The 25,603-nt window shown below is 32.9% G+C and overlaps 1 protein-coding gene and 1 long non-coding RNA gene across 19 annotated transcripts in view; one reads left to right on the top strand and one right to left on the bottom strand.

The window, feature by feature from the left end:
* The window catches only part of BAZ2B (bromodomain adjacent to zinc finger domain 2B), a 315,898-nt gene that overhangs the window by 217,186 nt on the left and 73,109 nt on the right, over positions 1-25,603 (top strand). For 12 of the 18 annotated variants that reach the window (XM_044242153.1, XM_044242152.1, XM_044242151.1 and 9 more), the window contains 8 exons: positions 888-1,181; positions 2,357-2,417; positions 3,221-3,329; positions 3,595-3,696; positions 14,355-14,565; positions 20,401-20,493; positions 20,610-20,671; positions 25,073-25,138. In XM_044242153.1, coding sequence (XP_044098088.1) covers positions 888-1,181; positions 2,357-2,417; positions 3,221-3,329; positions 3,595-3,696; positions 14,355-14,565; positions 20,401-20,493; positions 20,610-20,671; positions 25,073-25,138 — 998 coding nt within the window. The remainder of the gene's footprint in view (positions 1-887; positions 1,182-2,356; positions 2,418-3,220; positions 3,330-3,594; positions 3,697-14,354; positions 14,566-20,400; positions 20,494-20,609; positions 20,672-25,072; positions 25,139-25,603) is intronic. The other 6 variants (XM_044242156.1, XM_044242149.1, XM_044242154.1 and 3 more) reach the window with 2 other exon arrangements.
* LOC122902525 overlaps positions 1-25,603 on the bottom strand; it is a 93,682-nt gene that overhangs the window by 6,533 nt on the left and 61,546 nt on the right. The window lies entirely within an intron of this gene.

Here is a 25,603-nt window from a genome sequence, read left to right as displayed (position 1 = left end):
TTTTTCTTGGGATTCCCATAAATACAACTTTGCATGATCAAGTTTGAATATCATTTTTAATAACTTTCAAAGGCAATTTTTATAACAAATTTCAACATAGGCAGATGGTACTGCACAAAACGTGATTCCACAAAAATTGTTATTCTGAGAACCTTTAAAATACATTGCAAATATCAGACCTGTGTTTATCGAGTTTAATCCAGGAATAAATAATGCCCATCTATAGGAAGAGATGCATTTATAGGACTACATTCCTAGACCAAACTTAAATTGTTAAAACATTAAATGATCCCACATAATCATTTCTGCAACCTGGTCTTTTGTGAAGCCTAAGAAGCCTGATGTGGTCTTGCACTTAAATAAAATACAAGCCAGAAAAGCCAAGAATCTCTCAGAAAATGGTTTTCTTTTACCTCAAAGCCCACATGAAAAAATGATGGTAGTTCCAGACTTTTCTTCCTTATACTGAACCTAGTATACTTCTTAGGAAGTATACTAATAGCTTCTTAGGAAGCTATAGGAATCTATTAATTTAAAGAATCAATTCTATTCCCTCTATACCTTAGTTTCTCTATTAAATTAAAAATGATTTTGAAACCACTAAGCAGAACTCATCATGTGAATAGTGTCATGTGAGAAGAACTGGTTTATGATTAAAGTGTTGAGTAAAACCGATACTTTTAACAAAGGATTCTGAGAATTTGTAGTCTGCATACACTGTACTCAAATAGCTTGTTAGATAGTAATTTTTACATGAACTCTTCAGGAGAGTCGCTTAGTTGAGTTCAATCACAGATGCTGATTCCTAAACTATTCCATTTAGATACAAACTGCAAATGTTGGTGATTATCTAGTTATAATATACAAATGCTTCTTTTACTTCCCAGAATCAGATAGTAATTCAGAATCAGATACAGAAGGATCAGAAGAAGATGATGATGATGATAAAGACCAAGATGAATCAGATAGTGATACTGAAGGAGAGAAAACTTCAATGAAACTGAATAAAACAACTTCCTCTGTCAAAAGCCCTTCCATCAGTCTCACAGCTCACTCAACACCTCGTAACCTCCACATAGCAAAAGCCCCAGGCTCTGCTCCTGCTGCCTTATGTTCTGAGTCCCAGTCACCTGCTTTTCTTGGCACACCTTCTTCCACACTTACTTCAAGTCCACACTCTGGTACCTACACTTTATTTTTATTATTGTAAAGTAGAAGTCAGACCATAGCAAGATTTCTTATTTATACAGTGTTCTGGGGATGACCTCATTGAAATCAAGTGTTACAGCTAGATTTAAGGTTGGCTAAGAAAAGTCAGCATGTATTTTCCAAGGATATGACCCATTACCATTTTTATTCTGTGCTTTCAGTTTAAGAACCTGGTTGGTGACAGACAGCTCTTGATTTCGAATATTTTCCTGCTTTTGTGTTCAGTTTATGTCTCTAGAATTTAGAATTTGACTAACAGTTGAGCTTTTTGTTTTATAAAAGTGAGTTCCCTTGGTTACTTAAGATACAGTTGCATATCTGCCCAACACATAGCCAAAGGTCATTTGAGTTAGCGAGTAGCATTATTATTTCATTAACATGCCACATCTTTTTTTTCTATTTGACCTTTTATAAACTTTTAGAGGTCTTTATTAAAAGTTTTTACATTAATATTCCAAAAGGACTTTTTGTTTCCATTTCAATAGTTAAGAAAATATAGGGTTATATAGGACAATATCATGTTGCCTTACTTATTTCACTCTTTTCTTAGAAATGTCTAGTTTTGCTTTCATTTGCCACAGACCAGTATGATATTCTACTAATTTAAGAAGCACATATTTGCATTTATGAAACTTGGCTGTTGTCTATGAAGAATTTTGCATACGCTCATAATCCTATTCTTTCGTACTTTCAGTTGAAAGATCTAGTAGTAGTTTTGACTATAGATTTATATGAACATAGAAGTTATATGATTTTTAAGTGTGTGAGCCAGCTGTTGAAATTTTTCAGCATCTTAAAACTCATATTCTCAAAGAAAACAACCTCTATCTACAATTTTCCTCCTTCTTCTTTAGCTATTTCTTTAAATACAAATTGAGAGGAAAGCTATGTATTTTTACCTTCCACTGTATTTTCTTTAGAAAGACCAGTTATTCTGTCATGCAGCCCAAAGAAGAGAGAAAAGAAAAAATCCTCTGTACAGTGTGTTTTGTTGCACATCATCTAATAGTAACCTACGAGTTGCAGAAATACCTTAAGTAATTCAAGTTATTGAGATGTGTTATTTAAAGAACAGTTTCAAAACTATCAAAAACTTGTCATCTATATAAACTAATCTTTTATGTTAACTGGATGAATTTTCTTAAAGGCACTTCCAAAAGAAGAAGAGTAACAGATGAGCGTGAACTGCGTATTCCTTTGGAATATGGGTATGCAAAATAAGACTTCTCTTTTTGCTTTGCTGCCATGTATTTATGTATGTTTGATTTCTCATATATCTCACTCTCTGCTATTCATAAAAGAATTGAATATACTGCATAGTATTTATTTGAGCAGAAGAGCTAGAGCGAAGGGCAAAGAAGTTGATATGTCAGAAAACCGAAATTAAGGCTAACTGCAGCGTTTAGGTATGGCAGAGCTGGGATGGGATCAGGCAGCCAGTACGACTGGAGAAAAAAAAAAAAGCAAGAGAAAATCATGTGGCAGAGGGGAGGGCAGAGACACAGTTAAGAATATGAGAGGTTTTTGCAAAGATAGAATTAAAGGACAGTAAAAGTTACAGTGGGCAAAACTAGGGCACTTGAGCAGTGTGTGGCTAAAATGGACTAATTGGAACTGAGAAGTTTTACACTCAAAGTAGATGATCCTCAAGGAGCAGAGAGCCAGGTTTATGGTACTCTTTTCACCTAAAGCTTCTCAGATGTAAAAAAATCATTACACATTGACACATGTTACTGAATTTGTCCGAATACCCAAAGTAATACCAGTTGATGATTTCTAAGAAATGTAATGGAGTTTAATATTTGTAACTTGAGACTGATTAATTTTTAGTGGAATCATGTAACTAAAAATCTAAATAACTTTAATGATAAATGTATCTGAGCTGTATGATTAGGGATTTATATTTGTTTTATTTGTATTTTTTATGTTGTCTAAAAAGCATGTATTCTTAATTTTTTTAAAGCTTTCTTAAAACTAAATATGTTATAACCCTTATTTCTGTTATGTGTAGCTGGCAAAGAGAGACAAGAATAAGAAACTTTGGAGGGCGCCTTCAAGGAGAAGTAGCATATTATGCTCCATGTGGAAAGAAACTTAGGCAATACCCTGAAGTAATAAAGGTACATACTTTTCACCAAATAATATACATTTGGTGCCTATTAAGCATGCTTATGGAAAAAAGGTGCTCTCCTTTCTCAGATAAAGTTCCTTGATACAAAATATTCTCTTGTATGGGACTAAATGTACTTAACTTAAATTGATCTTCTCTGAATCCATAGCCCCTTGATAGAATATACAAAACATTAGTGTCCTGAAGAAAGCTCTACATCAAAGCTGGGTTGTAATTATTAAAACCTGAAGTGGAAAAATATGTGATTTTTTCAGTATCTCAGCAGAAATGGAATAATGGATATCTCAAGGGACAATTTCAGCTTCAGTGCAAAAATAAGAGTGGGTGACTTCTATGAAGCCAGAGATGGACCGCAGGTATCCACTTTTTAAAAAGTATAGTCTTTAAACCAAAAAGTAGTACCATAATCTAAATGAAGTAAATTTCACTACACTCTGAAGCATTGCCTTTTGTTAGTTGATTCGTACAGCTATACATATAACTTTGTGATTAACACTCACCAAGGCCTCAATATACTATATTCCAGTAACAAGGAGCTTTGACATAATAGATGTCTTTTTCAAGTTTTTTAAGTCAATATTTTCCTGTTTATTTATTTTGTCAACAATTTTATAGTTTATACAGGTATAAAAGTATCTGCATGTTCCCGTGAAATATAGAAAAGCATTAGTTCCCTGAAAGGTAAACTAATTTAAAGGTAAATTAATTTGAATAGTGAGAATATGTTATTAGGAGTAAGTCCAAAGGGGAATAAATGGGGGTATAGCTCAGTGGTAGAGCATTTGACTGCAAAGGGGAATAAATATGCCTTAGTTTTATGGAAGGATCTTGTCCATCTGATTATGCCATGCTACATGATCCATTGTCACAAGTTTGGTAATTTGAAGTGAGGGAAGTTTCCTTAATATTAGGTGAGTGAAATTTCTGCTTTTTACAGAAATTGAATTTTTGAGTTAATTGTATGGATTTCTGAAAATATCACCACAACTCCCTTTTTGCCTAAGGGTTAAGTATACAACCTTACCAATCAGCACAAAGAACCCACCAGAGACATTTCATTTCCTGTGTGTTTCCTGTAGGATTTTGCTTTTGTTTCTTACTTGGATTCAGCTGCATAGCTTATTATTCCCTTTAACTTTATCAGCTCCATTGAAAGAGGACCTAGTTAAGGAGTGAGGAGACCTAGATTGTTGTTAATCTATGAAATAGACTTTGTGAGTTCAAACATCAAAATAATGCCTCCTTTTCCCTCAGTTTCCTAGTTCACAAAGTAAAGACTATAATAATTTTACTTCTGCCTCATAGGATTATGGTAAGGTTAAAATGAGATCATATGCTTGAACATACTTCAAAAGATTAAATTGCTCAGCCAACTGAAGTTGATATTTTCTTTCTTGATTGGATATTTCTTTCTTTTGGCCTATTATAATGCATAGAAAGAAATGTTTTCTGTAATAAATATTTTCTAGTTTGAATTGGCAGGTTCTTCCATCTTACCCTCTAATTTTATAGTTAGAGAAATATTAAAAGGCCTTCCTAATTCTGAGGAGGTTTTTTTTTTTTTTTTGTTCTGTTTTGTTTTTTTTTTGAGACCTCAAACATTAAGGGAATTTTCCAAGATCACACAATCTTAACCAGGCAGAGACATAACTAGAATTTGGGTTTCTAACAGTGTTCTTTTACCTTCACCATATAACCCATTTTCATTATTATCCATGACTTTTTAAGGAACAAGTTATGTCCAGTTCTACTAGTTTCTTTCCTGGTAATTCTAAAATGCTAAAATATATTTCTCGGAGGCTCAGCTTCTTTATTGAAATATTTTCTAGGATTTTTCTCTGTTTATTTTTTAAACTTAAAAAATTTTTTGAGGCACCTGGGTAGCTCACTCGGTTAAGCGTCTGCCTTCAACTCAGGTCATGATCCCAGGGTCCTGGGATTGAGTCCACATCAGGCTCCCTGCTCAACAAGGAGTTTGTTTCTCCCTCTCCATCTGCGTTTCTCCCCATTGACATTCTTTTCTTCTCAGTCTCTGTCTCTTAATAAATAAATACAATCTTTGAAAAAAAAATTTTTAGTGATTTACTTATAAAAATAATTTTAAACATACACTAAATTTGTTGTCAAACAGATCCTCAGAATTTGTTATTATACCCACTTCCATATATACTGGATCAGTTTTGTAACACAAAAATGTTAGAAGATAATAATTTTATTTTAAAATTCTGACATTTTTTAATCTTTGACTCATGATATAAATCCTGACTTGTCTTGTTTATGCCAAAGATATCCTAATGTTTTAAAGTTGAATAGATTTTTGTTCTGAGAGGAAAGCTAATTGCTGTTAAATACATAAAGGATTTTTAGTTTTGTATCAGTGATAATTAGACTTAATCTATAAAGCCTCATTAGGCAGACTAAAATGTTCTTTGACATCCATTCACTTTTTATTAAACATAATCAGTGTTTTCCAAATGTGTATTACTTTGTTGAGAGATCAGTTCATCAAGGAAATATGATGAATTACTAAATTCAGAATATGTTAAGCTGCCAGCATTTCGGCAGACTGCTAAGGGAAAATATTAGCAATTTTGAGAGCACTTCTATCAGTTAAAAAAATTAGCAAGTTGGATTTGTTTCAGGATACTTTGAGAGAACAACAATTAAAGGTAGGTAATCCAAAAAAAGTTCAGTTAGTTAGTGAGAAATGTATATAGTATGTATAATTGTAGAACCATATACATTTCCATATATTGTATGATGAATATGTATCAGCATATAGTTCATTAGAAATGTATATAATTTTGTGATAATTTTCTATGAAAATGAACAAAGATTATATATTTTTGTTAGAGTAACTATGATGTGTGATAACTTGATGACCCTAAATTTTGTGGAAGATGTGAAATATAGTTTGGCTAAGCCACTGGTACTATGCAGAAGTGATCTGTGTGTTTTTACAATATGTCTGCCTTCATACAAGTTGTGGAAAGGGAATGATGACTGTGCAGATAATGAAAAACAAAACTGTATATTGAAGGATTTGGAGGAAATGTGTCAGAACTTTAAAATGATAGATGTAATGGTTGGTGGTATAGTAGATCATTTTTTTTCTTTCTACTTCTTGTAAGTTTTACATTTTCTAAAATTTGCTTGTATTACATACAATGTGAAAAACAATTTTATATAAAAAATATATTCTTCTGCCCTTCCTAATAAGCTAAGCATTCAGTTTTCCAAATGCATGGAGGTTTTACATAATGATTTTGAATATTACTGCTACAGTTTTCCAAGCTTCGTTTACCTGTTTTGGGTGTTTGATAACAAGTGAAATGCTATATTTGCAGATTTGTTATGATTCTTAGTCACTTTACTAATAAACCATTTGCATTGAAAAATATATTTTCTTTTTTTTTTAATTTTCTTTTTTCTTTTTAAGATGTTATTTATTTGATGGAGAGAGAGACAGCGAGAGAGGGAACACAAGCAGGGAGAATGGGAGAGGGGAAAGCAGGCTTCCCGCTGATTGGGGAACCCAGTGCAGGGATGGATCCTGGGACCTTGGGATCACGGCCTGAGCTGAAGGCAGGCACTTAACAACTGAGCCACCCAGGTGCCCCCGGAAAATTTTTTTTTTTTTTTGGTCATGTTTTTCTCTTTTCTTGTAAAGTTATCAAAAATAACCAATATTCTGTAAGTTCTGATTTATTTCAAGGTATTTCAAAAATTTCAGCAGTGGTATTGCAAAGCTCTATATTTTACAAATAAAATTTAAGAAATGATAATTTCTCCTAGAAGATAATTCTAGTCTGCTGTGGAGAACCATGGTTATTTTAAGTTATTTTGCACTCAAGGTATTTCTGAGCTTCAGATAGAATATATTTATATATGCATACTATATTTGCTAAGAGCAAACATCTGAAAAATATTGCAAACATCTGAAAATGTGCACATAATACAATAAGATAAGTATGAGTGCTTATGTTTATTGAAATTTAAGTAAGTTCATCATTAAAGTACAATAATCTAATGATTGCTTTCGCAAAGTAAGAAAGAAAAGCCCTTGCTTAAAGTAAATAGAGTTGACACAAGAAATGGGGATGGGGGGGGACCCTTAATCTATTCATTATTAGTGTTACTTATCTCAGGCTACAAATTCTGGAAAGAGATTTGTAGACTCAGCTATTTGTCAGTGTCTTCTGATACTTATATGCCAATCACTTCCTGCAGGCTTCTGTGAAAACAATGATTTTAGGGAAAATAGGCTTCATGGAACAAAATGAACCCTCTTATAAGGCCATGCTTTAACTGGCTGGCTACCTTGTGATGAAATTCTGTTAACTATTTTAGCCAGTGAAACGCCTTTGAAAAGAGGATAAGGTAAATAGATTTCTTATAGACTTCTGCTTTATCACATTATAACAGTCTGAGGGGTTTGAAGTGGCGGGGGGGGTGGGAGGTTGGGGTACCAGGTGGTGGGTATTATAGAGGGCACGGCTTGCATGGAGCACTGGGTGTGGTGAAAAAATAATGAATACTGTTTTTCTGAAAATAAATAAATTGAAAAAAAAAAAAAAGAACTTGCTGAAGCTAATATTTATCGTTTTCATTTTATTTTGGTTTTGGGTGTCAAGGATAATAGACAGGATGAGCTCAACATATTTTGGTAAATATAAAATAAGATTATTTTTATTTACCTAAATAAGGTATTTAGGTAAAAAGTTTTCCACACTTTTATTAGGAATATATGAAGGCTTCAAGACAAATTATTAATGACATAGATTATTTTGAAATATATGATTATCTACTTTGAAAGTATTTTTTGTGAATTGTAGAAAACATTTAAGCATAAATGTAATAATTAAGTTTATTTTTGCAACCAGTAAGTTCATTAGCATAGATTAATGAACGTTTATTGTATTCAGGATAGAAAAACAAAGAAAAGGAAAGAAGCAAAGAAGGAACAAGTTAAAAGTGACTTAGGAAATGCTGCTTTTTCTATTCGAGATATATATTTTTTAAAAAGATTTTTTTTTTTCTCTTTAATGGTGTAAGGGCAGGAGAAAAGAAAAATATTTAAGGTTCTTACTGTAAAGAGCCTTTTTTCTTAGTCATTTAATCAATAAATATTTGTGGCAAATACTTAATGCGTCAGGCATTTTTCTTCCAGATAAATTTTCCTTAAAGGCATTTTCCATAAAGAAAACTGTGAACACATTTCAAAAACTACAGAAATGAAATCCTGTCTTTGAAGAAACGAAACAAAACTAGTGTTTGTAGAGAAACTGAAGAGTACAAAAGACATAGAAGTTACGGTCACTGGCTTTGAGAAGATAAAAGCGCTGAGCACAACGCTGTCCAGCAAAAATCAGGATTTTGTTAGTAAGGAGTATAGGGAGGCTTCACAATAAAGCAGACAACACACAGTCTCTGGCAAGATTGTAATGCTGCTAATTATTTCATATAAGTAAAGAACAAAAGATTGGGAGTCAACAACCAGGGTTCTAATTCAACTCTGCTGTTAACTGTCACACCTAATGCAACATAGCTGTGGGCATATGTGGACACTGAGAACAGTACCAGAAATCTAAAATACTGAAAATTTATGTCACTAATTTACCAGGTAGGATTTTTGACGGCTAGGCAAGGACCTCTATACTAGGAGGCCAACTGTATGAATCCCAAGTGTAGAGCTTAAGAGGTATTTGAAGATCATGGCTCTTAGAGGGTAACCTACTGTGAGTAATTAGAAAGCATGGCCAGCATTGTGGAATAATTGTATCAAACGACATCTTTCTCAATGGTTTTTAGTAGGTAACACCCATCTCCCCAGCATAGATAATCTTACTCTTTCACATCTTTGAAATGTTATTCAGTAAATCATATTAATAAACTATATGATTACAGTAGATTAAGAATCCCTAATGCTGTAAAGTTTGTGGTACGTGAAGCTCCCACTACCTATCTCTGGCACTGTAAAGTAGCTAAAAGTAGACATAATGCTAAATTATGAAATAGGTGTAAGAAAATTCAACAAAATTTTGATTTTTCTCATGATATTAACATTAGCATTTTTCTTAAAATGGGAAGTTCTGTCAAAAATATTTGATGCCCTCAATTTGCTTGTGCCCTAAGATTTTTTTAGACTCCTGACAGGGTAAGTCAGCATCCTATGTTACTTTGAAAAACTGAGGCCTCCTTTTCTAGGCCTTAATTTCGTAATGTAATGTGAAGGATAGAAATCAAAGGATGTCTTTAAGATCAGTTCCCTTTTATGTAGGACATTTGAAAAGCTTTTTAATTAACTAATTTTTAGGAAGTAAAGGATTCAGAAAGTATACATACAAAGAAAAGGTAGTGAGAAAAATCTGTTTTGTTTACTTGAGCTGTGGTTACATTTACTGAAAATTACTTACCCAGAAATCAGTCAGGTAAATAAATGATCAATTCACCAAATGATTAAAAAAAAAAAAAACTAAAATTGTCAGACCAAATACCTTAATGCAGATTCAAAATAGTCACCTCAGCTATTATACTACCAGAGGCAAGGACTGGGATAGAGAAACAGGTCATATTCCAGAAAAATATTAAAGTTGCTCCATTCACTTATATAACATTGAGCATTGGAAAAGTATTGGACATCTCAAGTGTTAACATGGGAATTGGACACTTAATGGCCCAGGACTGCAAATCCATGCTGAAATTACTGCAGCAAAGTGTTGGTGATACTCAGCTTAAAAAACAAAAACAAAAACTCAGTAACTTGACAAATAGATTACTCAGTGAATTGACTTTTGGTGGACTGGTTTATTTCTTCTATACTCTTTACCCCCAAAATAAATTAGCATGTAGGTATATAAAATCAAACAAAATGTAATCAACAAAAGGAAAATAAAGACAAGTTCTGATATCCAACTGAAGCAAGAATGAGATTTGAGAATGCATTTCATTAAAACCTGAGCATGTTGCTGGCAAACCAGAGATGGACTTAGCTGTCAGGAGAGTATAGGATCCTGGGTAGACAATTCAGTGTCTATAAGATAAAGTGAAAACAGACCAATTGCTCATGAGATGTCCAACTGTATTTTAGAGTATCTTTTATGAAGAGTAACAGAAATGTTGGGAGGCACCTGGGTTTCTCAGTTGGTTAAGCATCTGCCTTCAGCTCAGGTCATGATCCCAGGGTCCTGGGATGGAGCCCCACACTGGGCTCCTTGCTTACAAAGGAGCCTACGTCTCCCCTTCCTCCCACTCCCCCTGCTTGTGCTTGCTCTCTCTCTTTCTCTCTCTCTGTGTGTCAAATAAATAAATAAAATCCTTAAAAAAATAGAAATACAGAAATACAAAGTCATATTTAAATTAGAGCTCATATCATTTTTGAATTTCTGAATATAGAAAATATTTTAAACTTACTCATTTGAGATAAATGGTTTTTTAAGTTGTATTTAGTGTTTAAGGTATAAAATAACTAAGAGAAAGAAATTTTATCTGTAGGTTTTCTCAGTATTTTTCCATCCTGTGTCTTCGCCTTGGTTGGGGAGAAAACCTCACTATTTTAATCACCTTTCTGGTCTCCACTCAGACTTTTCTCTTTTACATCCAGGTACTTCTTCCTCCTAAGGAACAATATAGTCACATTCCTTTCCAGCTCTAATTCCTAAGCCCTGATTCAGACCATCATTATTTTATAGGTGGACAATTCAGACAACTTTTTGTCCCAACCTCTAAACTTTTTCAAATGTTTTACTACTCAGCATGTGGTCCTTGCATTGGAGTAGCGTGAGATCCTGAGTTAAAAATGTTGGTCCTTTTGGGGAAAAGATTCTCATTTACCTTTAGACACTGCTGTGCCTTGTACAAAGTAGGTTTTTCAACAAATGTTTAAGTAGTGGAAACTTTTTATAATACATGACAGTCTTACATGGCACTTTTATAATGCATTGCACTGCATATTGTATGGTGTACTTATTTACTCATCTTAATTATTTTGTTCGGTCTTCTGAAATAAAACATAAATCTTTTTTCTTGTCTTTGTAGTATATATAGAAATGAAGGTGTTATTGCTAAAGACTGAAATTATTAACTCTTGAAAACAGAGTTATAATGATAAAGTAGACCTGATCTGTCACCATGTCCATCATGTTGATAATCTATTTTCTTTTTGTCTACATCTTTCAAATCTTTGTTAAGAAAGATTATTTTCAGGGAACTGTTTACACTCTTAGTCTTAGAAATTAAGAAAAAATAATAAGCTAATTGTCTTTTGATGCATAATTTCTGATTGACAAAAAAGCTTATAGCATATAAATTGGGTGATATAAATTGTACTTGCTTTTTCTGAGGAAAATCTTATTGAGAAAACTTTTTTCCCCCTTCACAATTATTTTGAGTACTCAGTGAATTAAAGCAGTAATTCAAGCTTCAGATTTTCCTAACAGTTCCATTTCTCATTTTCTAAAATCCAGGAGTCAGAAGACTATATATGTAGCACAATATATGCAGGTTCCTTGGCAAGTATTTACTTTATAAGTGCCAAGAGCAAAAATGTAAATGATAATGTCACTATATTTGTCTGGTAAATTTTGGGCACCAACATAATCTATTCCTCTTTTGAGTCAGATATATTTACCTAGCCAAATAAACATAACTATGTAAAAATTGTAACTGGATAAAAAAAGATAAATTGATAAAACCCTTTAAATCTTGGCTACAGTTGACTTTATTATTAATAAGATACTTTAAAAACTGAATGCAGATTCCTCTACAGACTCTTTTATTAGTCTCTCTCTTCTACTCCAAGTGTCACGAATGTCACTTTTATATTTTTCAATTTATGTGATGCATGCTGCCATGGTGCCTAAGAGCATAATAGAAAAAAATGAAAACCTAAACTAATCAAAAGCTTCCCATACTGGTGAACATAAAATGTTTTGATGGCTTCCTTCTTAGTAGTTTGTGGTATAAAAATGCAGTTATTAGAAATATTGTTCCTATTGACTTCATTTGAAATCTCAGGAAAAAATGTTACTTTCTTCAGAATTAACTTTTAAAATTATTTTCACAGGAGAATTACTGAGAAAAATTATATAGATATTTTAAACAAAAATATGGGCTATATGCACTAGTTTTTTGACACAGTCCTGCTGTGACATAATCTTGGCCATGCTTTCATGGCTGAAATAGTGTGATCAGTCAATTACCAAGTATAAAAACATCTTGATAACATCAATTAAGTACATGTAGTGGTTAAGAGCACAAGTTGTACAGTTAGTCCCAGTTGTGAAATACAGTTCTGTACCTTGTTGCCACTCTACCCCCAGGAAATTATTTAATCTTACTGGGTCTAAATTCATGTAGGAACAATAAAACTCACCTTACTGGTTAGAACTGTTGAGAAGATTAAAGTATATAATGTATTGAAAATGCCTGGAAAAAACACAGTGCTTGGAATGTGGGAAGTAACTATCATCCATTACGGTAGCACAAGTAGTATTTGTATTTTTACTACCCATTGAATGAGATATTCATAGTCTTTTGACCCCAGATTAGGAATCATGGCATAAAATGTAACTCAAGGACTTTCTATTGTTTTTGGTTGCAGACTTGCCTACAGTGAGTGGTTCAAGCTAAATTCCTAGTTTAAGATTCTTTTGAGAAAAAAAGCATATTTTAAAAATCCTTAACCTTCATACTGAAGGAATTATCTTTTAAAAGAAGAAGTCAGAAATAATAAAACAATTATTTTAGAAGGATTATTTTAAAAGAATGCTTTTCTTATATCTGAACATATTACCAAGGACAATAGATAAGGTTATATAACAGTGTATTTGTTTTGACGGACATATGGAGGATAATAAAAACCAGACGTGGAGTATATCTATGCACCAACCAGGATTATTCCTATAATGCACTAGCATTATGCTGTTGTATGTGTTCCTTTTGGGGGATTTACAATGAGAAATCTGAAATATATAATATATACCATGTACCCCATCATCATCATTAGAAATTATCATATGCCCAATTGTTTTATGCCTCCAACTACTTCTACTTTTCCATAATTTGCTGAAACATATCTAAACATGTCGTCTGTAAATTTTTCAACGTGTATCTCTAGAAGATAAGGACTCTTGTTTCTTACAAGAGTACCATTATCACACTTTTAAATGATAATTGCTGGACATCATCAAATGTTAGGCATTGTTCACAGTTTCAGTTCCTTAATTATGATAATTATTGAAGTTTATTTGAATCAATTTCTAGATAAAATGTATTTGATACATCTATTAAGACTCCTTTAATCTTGTAGTTTGTTTTTTTTTTTTAACTTCTTAAAATTTACTTGTTGAAGAAACTGGGCAATTTGTAGCATTTCCCACAGACTGGATTTTGCTGTGTGGTTTAACATACACTTCTTATCCTATTTTTCCTGTAAAGTTATAGTAAATAGGCCCAGACTTGATCAAACCTAGACTTGATTTATTTGGGGGGGCAATATTAATTTATAGGTGATGGAGTAACCTCCATTAGAAGGCTGATGTCTATTTGTCTCTGTTTCTGGTGATTGCCAGCCATTCATGTTCAAGTCTTAGATCGATGAATTCATCAGGTATTGCACAATGTTGATATTCTAACTTTTACATTCCTCCTTGATTTATTAGCTATACTATTTCTATAAAGATAAACTTCCTTCTGTTACTTGGATAGCTTCATGATTGGTTGAACTGATAACACATGAAAACAATCTATATGGGTGTCATCACAAAACTAATATTTTCAAATATCTGCCAACTTCATGGTCATTATAGTTCAGAAATGGTGATTGAGATATCTCTGTGTTTATAGATATATATATGTTTATAAATATATGTTTATAGATATAAATCTCTCTGTATTTAAGGTTGAAGTCATTAAAGTAAGAATATCAGAGATTGACCTAGAATTTTCTGATCTGTTGATCATTTATGTTTATTTCATTTTTAATATATTGTTTCTATAAAATGTTAATTAAAAGGGAATGCAGTGGTGTCTTTTGAAAGAAGAGGATGTCATTCCCCGTATCAGGGCAATGGAAGGCCGTAGAGGAAGACCACCAAATCCAGATAGACAGCGAGCAAGAGAGGAATCTAGGATGAGACGTCGGAAGGGTCGACCTCCAAATGTGGGAAGTGCTGAGTTTCTAGATAACACAGATGCCAAATTGCTAAGAAAATTGCAAGCTCAAGGTAAGAAATATAATATATACAACACTGTAATAATCACACTAAAAAAGTCTATGTATCTCTTATGTTTTTGACTTATGAATGATTGATACTGCTCTCACTTTCTAAAAAGTAGATATTTCTGTTAGAATAAAAATGAGAAAATAAGGAATCCCACTGGTAACTGGAGTTCTTTGATTAGGTAAGCTCCTTTCGAGAGCCATACTCATAAACACATCATACCCTGTGTGTTTAGAACTACAGAGGTGGGGGATAAGCTTTTAAGGCTTGCACAGAAAGGGAATCAACCAGCACTTGGCACATGCCTTAAGGTTGTGCCAACATTCTGGAAATTCTCATTTTAACAGCTCCCGATTCCTTGAGGTGGTACAAGGGAATAACTCCAAAATATGTGGAACTGTGGAGTAAATTTTCAGTCAGAGAACTCCAATTACTGGTAAGTAACCCTAGTCTTTTTAGTTTGGGTTCTTCTGTAGTCTGGATACATCACATGTATTTTCAAATGGCCAACTAATAGATTCAAATCAAAAAATTTTTATTTTGAGATCACTAGAAAGTGTTACTTATGAAGCACAAAGTGCTTATAATAACCTCAAATATATTGTAACTCAAAACTACACATAAATTATCAACATGAAGTTCCCATGCTATGCCAGACACAGAGAAAGCTGACTAAAATAAAATAGTTCTGTTATGAGTTACTAGTTACAAACGTGAGGCCTCTTTTTTTTTTTTTTAAAGATTTTATTTATTTATTTGACAGACAGAGATCACAAGTAGGCAGAGAGGCAGGCAGAGAGAGAGGAGGAGGCAGGCTCTCTGCAGAGCAGAGAGCCCGATGCGGGGCTCGATCCCAGGACCCTGGAATCATGACCTGAGCCGAAGGCAGAGGCTTTAACCCACTGAGCCACCCGGGTGCCCCAAACGTGAGGCCTCTTAAGGCTATCTGAATATACATCAGTACATGTGTGGGTCTCTTATGGTCACAAGTGTGTATGTATGAAATAAAGGTTAAATAATAAAAATTGCCTTGAAGACTAATGGGATTTTAACTTCCTTTATGTACTTTTTCCTAGAGGAAAAGCTTGACTTATTTCCCTTTATTGCAATACCATCATAATATTGACTTCTTTGTTGCTGCTTTGTTTTTATTGTAAAACAGACACCCACAACAAAAACTCATAGAACAGAATGCTTTACAATAAAATACTCATTCTCACTCACTTTAAAATAAAACACTCTCATGAGTGGCATCATTATTAACAGTTTTTTGTAAATCCAGAAATGTGTACACACACGCATATACACATATGATACAAAATACATGTTCATACACATGTGTAATATGTTGAATTACATATATGCTTTTTCATTTCTAAAATAAATGGATTTATATTGTACATCCTATTCAGCCTGCTTTTTTCCACTTAATTTATCTTGAATGTCCTAATGTATCTGCACTTAAAAATCAATCTTATGCGTTTAACAGCTGACTACTGAGTGATGCAACATGTACGGCTCTACATGCAGTCATTTTTGATGACTCTTTGCGCTGTTTCCCCATTCTTTGCTATCACAAACAGTCCTGCAGTAAACAGATGTTACATATTTTATTCATATCCTTCTATGAGAAGTATGGCTATCTATGTATAAAATTGTACAGATAGAGTCTTTGAATCAAAGGGTATGTGCATTTTCAGTTTTTGTAGATAGCGGGCAAATATTGTCTCCAAAAAAGTTGCACTAATTCCTACTTCCACTAATAGCATATAAATTAACTGCCCAGCATATCACTTATTGTCATATAAGTTTTTCTCTGCCTTAGTATGTTAGTGAATTTTTTTTTTTACTTTATTTATTTATAAATTTAAATGATCTCTACAACCAGCATGGGGCTCAAACTCATGACCCCAAAGTCAAGAGTTGCATCTCTTCTACCTGGGCCAGCCTGGCACCCTATTTGTGAAATTTTTATGTTATTTTATTTGAATTTTGTTAAGATTTCCATCTCCCCTGAATAGTTACTAGTGAAGGCTGTAAAAAAGTTATTAACAGATATAGCCATAAATGATGAGTTTTTAAAATTTGTGTTGCCAATAATCCACTGACTCTTTTGGAGAGTGTATAATAGTGATGAGTATGCATTGTTTGCCTGAAGAAAAAAAAAAAAAGATTAAAATTAACTGATACCCAAAGCTTGGGTTCTTCGTGCGTATCTTGCATATCTAATACATATACTATTAATATTTAGTATCTACAATGGCACCTTTATGGGGTACCTAGGTGGCCCAGTCATTGAGCATCTGTCTTCGGCTCAGGTCATGATCTCAGGGTCCCGGGATCGAGTCCCACATTGGGCTCCCTGCTTAGCAGGAAGCCTGCTTCTCCTTCTCCCACTGCCCCTGCTTGTGTTCCCTCTCTCGCTGCTTCTCTCTCTATCAAATAAATAAATAAAATCTTTTTTAAAAGTTAAAAAAAATTAAAAATTAAATGGCACCTTTATATTTGCAAAATTAACTAAATTTTATTTTAACCATATAGAAGCTAATTATTTAACTTTTACCCTAATGTTTTTCCTCCCTCTAGATTTCAAATTGGTTTGTATTCTGTTACATCCCTCTCCCTTATTGTGTCATACATTGTGTCATGCATTTTGCAAGTTCTTTACCTTTGACCTGACTATGTACATGTTTTTTTCTCAACATGTATATAAAAGTTAAATATTTAACAGTAATAAATAATTATTATTAATACTTAGAAGCATGGATGGTAAAATATTCAGGTTTTTTCTTGGGAAGAAAGGAATGAATCACTTTATCACCACTTTTACTTCTAAAAGGCTTCTACATTAACAGTTTGAGGGGGTTATCTGAGGGGATTCTAGAAGTTTCTGTTATATATTACTATCCTACTAGGCCTCAACTAGACTGTAAAACTGGACTTAATTTGAAGAAAAGTTCAGAACAGTAAAATAAATGCAAACTTTGTACATCCAAGCATTATGAAATGAGAGCTCTCTAATTTCTCAAGAGAAGAAAAATAAGAATGAGAGGGTTTCAGTATGAAAAAGATTTTTAACCTAACAAATAAACTTGCCAAGGCCATTAATACCTTAAATTTTCTAAGATACCAGATAGTACCTCTCCATTTCATGTATCATAGAATCTGAGATGCTTATAGTCATTTCAATGCACAGTTAATTATTTTAAGATGTACCACGAAGAAAGAAAAGTGCTGCCAATTGTCAGAGACATTCTGATTTTAGACTATATTTTAAAAATGCATCTTAGTATCAAAGATATGTGGTATATCTAAAATACCCCTAATTGTGTGTGTAACCTATTTTAAAAATAAACTTTCATCTTTGAAATTTAAATAGGTAATTCTTAATCCATAAAAGATATTTTCCAAATTGATATCTCAAAAGTTAGTTAAAATAGATAATGTATTCAGCAACCATAAACTAAGTAAATGAGAAGCTATTAGAAGTTTATTTCTCAGTACGTAAGTGAATTTTCTAGGTCTTCTAACTCATTCTCCTTCCTCCATAGTGTTTAACTTTTAAAAACATTTTCAACTACTCATAATATAAAGTTTAAGTTATGTGAATTTTTAATGATGAATAAGAATTTTATCCTCCTTGCTAAAGTAAAAAGATAAGGGTTGAACTTTTAAATGGGTTTCTGTCCTAAGGGCTTAAAAATAAAAATTATTGTTTACTTGTGTGGGGCTTGAAGCTGGCAAATATATTCATAGATAAATACATACTTAAATATAACATTTGTTTATTATAAGCCAGACTTCTATTTGAGGCTATCAGTTTTAGCTTGAAATAAAAGATCATACCTATGCCACACTTTCTAGGACACATTTTTTTAAAATCACATGATACATCTTTATATTTTAAGGCAGACTTAGATCTTTATAGTAGAGTTGAAAGCTTTCAGTTCTTAAGTGTTAGAAAAATAGTCATATAGTACTATCACAGGTGAGAACAATATCCATCAGGTGTATTATTATTGGAATTTGCTGAATCTGCAACCTTTTTTATAATTTTTTTTTAATTTTCCAGGATATTTAGTGAACAGAAGATCCTTTTTATATAGCTCAGAAATTTTTGATGATGCTTATAACCTAGTATTGAAAATAATTGGAGATATATAGATAATAATAGTAGAGATAATATAGAGATATAGATAATAATAATAATAGAGATATATTTTAGCATTATCTTCCATTTCATCTTCCATTAATAATTCCAATTTACTAGATAAAATTAGACCCTTACATCCCATCTTCTTTTTTAAAGACTTGTTGGTAGAAAATCAACCATAGTAACCAAGGTCACCTCAGCTGTTACAAGGACATAGGGTTAGGTTCTTACCTAAAAATCTCAAGTCATTCATCTTTTCTTAAAAGTTTTTGGAACTAGTAGCATATAGACTGTGAAGTCAGAAGGTTTATATCTTGGCTTTGCTATTTAATCTTTGTGAGCCATAGTTATTTCATCTGTAAACTGGGCACAATGTTGCCTATCTCATAAGATTGTTATGAAGTTTTAATACAGAAGTTAAATAAATGGCAGAAATTATTAGTAAATCTCAAGTAATTCAGTAAGCCAGCCAGTCATATTCATTATTGAATATAATATATAGATTTTTAAAAACTCATCTGCTAAAAAGTTTAAAATAATGTCTAATGTAAGTTGGTATTTTATGAGTCATACTATGATACCCCACTTTTATAGTTAAAAGTATTCTGACCAAGTTTTCCAGCAAAAGAAAGCATGACATTACATGCTTTCTCTATCAGTTACCTACTGCTAGAGTAATTCTGGGAAACAGCCAACCACAAAACTTCAGTGATGTACACAACACAGGCATTAATTGTTGCACAGATGGAAGCAGCTGGAGGGAAATTAGGCAGCTCTGCTGATCTTGGCTGGGTTTGTTCACATATGGGAAGTCAACTGACTCCACGTGTCCCAACCTTCAGCAGTCTAACCCAAACATGTCCTTTTACTAAAGGGCAAGGCACAAGAGTAAAAATAGAAAGAGTACAAGTATATTTTCAAACTTCTGTGTGCATCACAATTGCTAACATCCTGTTAGCCAAGGAAGATCACATGACTGAATTCAGCATGAAGGGACAAGAAAATATATTTTATCTTTTGATGAGAGGAACTGCAAAGTCACATTGCAAATGACATAGAGAGAGGGAGAATGAACAGTTGGGGCCATTTTAATTATGTCAGTCTATCCCAGTTTCATACGTTTTTCATTAAAACTTATGAGGACTCGGTTGTCTTTGAAACTCACTGACATTCTGTACTCTTTTTATTTAGGAGATTTAGACCTCTCCTTTATAAATGAAAATGTCACTGGATTCAGAAATGTTACCATTTATATAGCTGATTGAGATACTGAATTTTAGAGGCCTTATATTCTATTTTGAATTCTATTTCCTTTTTATATATTCTGTTATTTTTAAGACTGAAGCTAGATCACTATTTTTGCATATTAGCAGCTATTTTCATGCAAAGTGAGGATTACATGAAATGTGAAAAAATATACTTAGATTGGCCTTTATAAGGAGGATTAAAAGAAGTATTATTTTTGTGTAGTTCTGTATATGGGATCATATCTGTTGAAATAATTTGGCAGTTTCTAGGGGAAATGGATATGCAATTTTCTGCCGCATCATTCTCCCAGTTGGTATCTAATCTTAGGCAATTTTCTTAAAAATTTTGTCCTTCATAATGATATCAGTTTCACACAGTTATTGGTTAGCAGTTATGTTAAGTTGTTAATAATATTCCTTGAAATTTGTGTGTTTCAGAAATAGCCAGACAAGCAGCGCAAATAAAGCTTTTGAGAAAACTTCAAAAGCAGGAACAGGCTCGGGTTGCCAAAGAAGCTAAAAAACAACAAGGTGGGTGATTTAAATGAAAACATAAACATGATGAGTTAAGTATTGGGAAATTCATAAGAAGTTTCTCCTCTTGATTCCTTTGCTGATGATATCTGTGCTTTGGCTTTTCACCATAGCAATAATGGCTGCTGAGGAGAAGAGAAAGCAAAAAGAACAAATAAAGATTATGAAACAACAGGTACGTTTATGAGTTGGGACTGATTTTTAAAACACAAGTGTTATGTTGGGGCTCTATTGGTATATGTATATATGTACATTTTATTTCTGAAATAGCAGTATTTCACATTAATGTTATGTATCTTATAAAGTTGTCCTCTTGCATTAGTTAAAATACATCTCATCTTTTAAAAGATTTTATTTATTTGAGAGAGAGAGAGAAAGAGAGAGCATGTGCAAGCAGAAGGAGAGGGAGAAGCAGGCTCCCTGATGAGCAGGGAGCCCAATGCAGAACCCAGGACCCTGGGATCATGACCTGAGCAGAGATCAGATGCTTAACTGACTGAGCCACCCAGGTGTCCCTAAAATTCACCTCATTTTTTAACAAAGTCTTCTACTTCTAAGTTTTTAGAGATTACCAAATCTCTAATTTACCAAAAGTAAATCTAAGTATTTTTAATATCCTGATAGAGTTTGAGTTTAAGTGGACATCTTGAACAGCTTTCAAACTTTTTAAAGTAGTGTACCAGTAAATGAAGGTTATTGCTTAAATGTTCATATTTTAGTAAGAAAAGCTTGTTGTTATGAAACATAAAATACGAGTAAAAAGTTAAACTCAAGTTATATAGAATTGGGTTTGTCCCCATTACTTCTGAGCGCTTAAAAAAATTACTACTGCAGGGATGCCTGGGTGGCTCAGTTGGTTGGGCAGCTGCCTTCGGCTCGGGTCATGATCCTGGTGTCCTGGGATCGAGTCCCACGTCGGGCTCCTTGCTCGGCAGGGAGCCTGCTTCTCCCTCTGCCTCTGCCTGCCTCTCTGTCTGCCTGTGCTCGCTCGCTCTCCCTCTCTCTGACAAATAGATAGATAAATAATCTTTAAAAAAAAAAAAAATACCCAATTACTTTGTAGGTTGGGTGATATTTAAAAAAATTACTACTGCAGAAAAACAAGAAAGCAGTATTTCAGCATATCCAGTATTCTATCTTATGTCTACAATATCTCTCCCCTATGTAGTTTTCAAGATTAAGTATAGTTAAATGAAGTGATATTTAAATTTTCATAGATAAAGCATTACATGACAAGATATTCAACTTCATTTAAGGTGGGAGTGTGTGAACTACTCTGTCATCTCCACATCTTCACATAACCATTAAAGGAGAAAGGCAAATGGGGAAACTACAATTTGTTTAAAATTTTTAACAGCAAGTACTTATTTCTGAGTACGATGCAAAGTAAATTATGTTATTATATAAATACCTGCTAAATAAATGTGTTGGGCTGGATTTGATGATCTCCAAGGTTCCTCCCAGTATTGGTTAGGGCAGTGGAATTAGGGAGAGTTGCTATGGAATGAGGAGCCAGAACTTAGTCTATGGTCAGGGAGCTGAGAGTTTAATATGGTCTCTGCTGCTTAATATTTTTGTAACCTTAGATTAGTTACTTAGCCTCTGTGTCTCTGTTTCCATCATGGTAAAGAAAAGAACTGCATTAGCTAACAATTAAATGAGATCATGAATGTAAAATGTCTACCACAATGCCTGGCACAAAACAAATGCTCACTTTTTAAAAGATATAAAACACCAAACACCATACACCATACACCAAACTGTATGGTGTAGTCCTTTACTGCAATTTAATATGGTTAATTGGAAATTTGAATTCTTTCCTTAGTTTGTTGATTGTAACTGCTAAAGACACTGTAAGATTGACTTAAAAATACGTAGTCTCATTACTACATTTATTCAAATATTATATACCACATATTACATATATATGTAAAAATAGTTTATATTTCCTTTTAAGTGAAATACTATTTTTTTTATGGCTTATCCTATTTCCTGATGGCTAGAGACCCATCAAATCCCATCTGTACTAAGTTCAGCTTTGTGATCCTAAACTCTTGAAGTGGCTGCACCCTAAGCCTACATAGTTTTTGCTGCTCATCAAAAAAGCACTGGGGTCCCAAGTTTCCAGCAACATTAATACAAATGAACTGATATTAGATATCCATCAAGATATTTGTCTGAGGCTAGTCTCATAATACCATTTGCCTTATCCCTTGTTGCTAACAAAGTGAATCAACCCTAGCATAGGTTTACTCACACAGTCAGTTATACAATGCATATTTTAAAGTCAGCACTAGATCTGGGATAAAATAGTAGCATGCGCTTCTCATCCTCTGGATTTTTTTTTTTAAGATTTTATTTATTTATTTATTTGACAGAGATCACAAGTAGACAGAGAGGCAGGCAGAGAGAGAGGAGGAAGCAGGCTCCCTGCTGAGCAGAGAACCTGATGCGGGGCTCGATCCCAGGACCCTGAGATCATGACCTGAGCCGAAGGCAGAGGCTTTAACCTACTGAGCCAACCAGGCGCCCCTGGATTATTTTTTTCCACCTAGTACACCCAAAATATCACCATATAGTCCTCAAAGCAATTTTCTGGAGGTTTGCAGAATCGTTATTATGAAGTAAAAGGAGCAAAAGCATTGAAATCTGACCAGCTCTTCTCTGTATTTAGTATTTGACTTTAGGCAAATAATTACCCTCCAGGAACTTCAATTTTTCTCTTAGGTTTAAAAAAAAAAAAAAGATAAATTCAACTCCTTTTTAAAATTAAGATATTTTATGTTCAGTGCTTAGGTACTCAATATTATAAGATGTCTAAGTATTACAATTTATAAAAAAGGATTTATCTCTACTAATATTAATGACAGCACTATGAAATATATGTACCTATATATGAATCACTTGGACAGCCAAGATGAAGTTCTAACTGAGTATACTTAAACCCAAGATTCCATACTTACCTCTGTGCTTAAGAGAATAATGAATGACTTTTGCTGACTTGAGAACATACCACCTTATAACCTTATGATTAACAAAAGCAAAAAATTAAATCACAAGTAGGCTTTATGTAGGTCTCAAGTTCTAATCTAAATAAAGATATCAAATGTGGATCAAGTATAGCCTTCTCTAAGATTTAGAAATGAAATAAAAGATACACTTGGGTTTTTATGTTTGGCAAGCTATAATTAATATTCAGTACCAAGTAGGATCACCAAAAGCAAAATTATAGAATGGGTGCAGTCTTCTAAAATCAGAATAGTAATTTCAGAAATATCATTTTCCTGCAGTAGAACTCTACAAGGAATCATTAACAGATTGTGGGGGGGGGAGGAATATTTTAAAAAATATTATAGCATAGCTTCAAAAGGTACACTAGCATCTGGAGATTGCAGTAGGGATTGTAATAGAAAGCAGTATAAAATATGTTGGTTCTAGAATTCCTAGGACAAGTGCAATTTGCAAGTAGAACAATTTGGGTATTAAATTATGTATTCTCATCAGTGCCAATTTGGGAACTTCAAAGAATTTATGAACATGAAATTGTTAACAGTGTGCTTGATAGCATATTGCATAAATTTAAAAATCACATGTAAAGTTCTTATCAAACTTTACATTATCATTAAGTTCTGAAACAATAAACTAGTATGTTAAATTTAGACAATATGAACAACTAATATGTCATGAATCATTCCTGAGAAATGTTAAATTATAATTAATCCATTTTATTTATTTTATTTTATTTTATTTTATTTATTCATTCATTTATTTATTTGAGAGTGAGAGCACTAGCAGAAGGGCAGGACAGAGAGAAAGGAACAGGGAAAAAGAGTCTCCCCACTGAGCAGGGAGCCCGTCTTGGGGCATGATCCCAGGACACTGGGATCACTACCTGAGTGTAAGGCAGACACTTGACCAACTGAGCCACAAAGGAGCCCCAATAATTAATCCATTTTAAGTAATGTTAGATTACTTCTGGATTTGGCTTATTGTAGTAATTTAAAGTAATGTCATGTTATCATGTTATTCACCATGTGAAATAAAAAATTACAGTATTGTTAATTGTTAATAATCTATTACAATTATATGGTACTATATACTTTTTAAGCATTTTAATTTCATCATAATGTAGTGAGTAAAGAGCAAACACTTGTCCCTATTTTATACAAGAGTAGTTATTTATTCAAGATCATGCAATGAATGTCAGTAACTCAGGACTAGCCTTAGGTTTTCTGACTCCTGAGGTACTACTTTTTCCTATTATTCTGACCTATATTTATCTCAGATTAAATATTAGTTGTACTTGCATACAGGTTAAATGAGTTTAATTACCTTGCTTACCTGGTTTCTATATCCTTATTTAGCATTACAAATTGTTTTGAGAAATTTTATGAAATCATATTAATTTAAGACATGAATGTATATATGATATTAAGCTAACTCATTGAGTTTTATATCCAGCATGGGCAACCTTTGGTAAATGTGTACTTATATCTTAAATCATATGATTCCTCTTAAATACTTTTCACCTATATATTTAGTTTATTGTCTTCAATTATCATTATTTTTTCTACAGGAAAAAATTAAAAGAATACAACAAATCAGAATGGAGAAAGAACTTCGAGCCCAGCAAATTCTAGAGGTAGAACTCTTAAGTTTGATATAATTAAAGTAATATAGTTATATATCTTAAAGTGTACAAAAATAAAAATTTTACCCACATGATCTCTCACTCATACAAACTAATATGTTCATCAGAAATTCTCTTTAAACATAACACATAAAATAAGAACTTATCTGAACCTTACTTAGCAAGCTAATCTAATTCTAACAGTAAAAATGCAGAAAATGAGACAAAAGAGGAAAAAAAAGGAAACCTCTGAGCAGCCAGTATAGTTGTCAGGAAGTTCTGTGCTAAAACTCATGTTCTTTACTTTTAGAAAACTCATTAGGACTTATAGTCAGATATTTACTTTCAATTTAGAAATAAAACATTATAAAAGTAAAAGTAAATTTTAAATGTAGAAACAGTTTAACTAGCTTGGTTTTCTAGTTTCTAATATATCCCTCTTCCCCTAAAGCTACTGAAATAGGGCTAGAGGACATA

This window comes from Neovison vison, chromosome 3 (assembly GCF_020171115.1).
Source record: "Neovison vison isolate M4711 chromosome 3, ASM_NN_V1, whole genome shotgun sequence".
NCBI classification, from domain to species: Eukaryota; Metazoa; Chordata; class Mammalia; order Carnivora; family Mustelidae; genus Neogale; species Neogale vison.
Note: the sequence above shows the minus strand (reverse complement) of the source record. Positions and strands in the feature narration are given on the sequence as shown.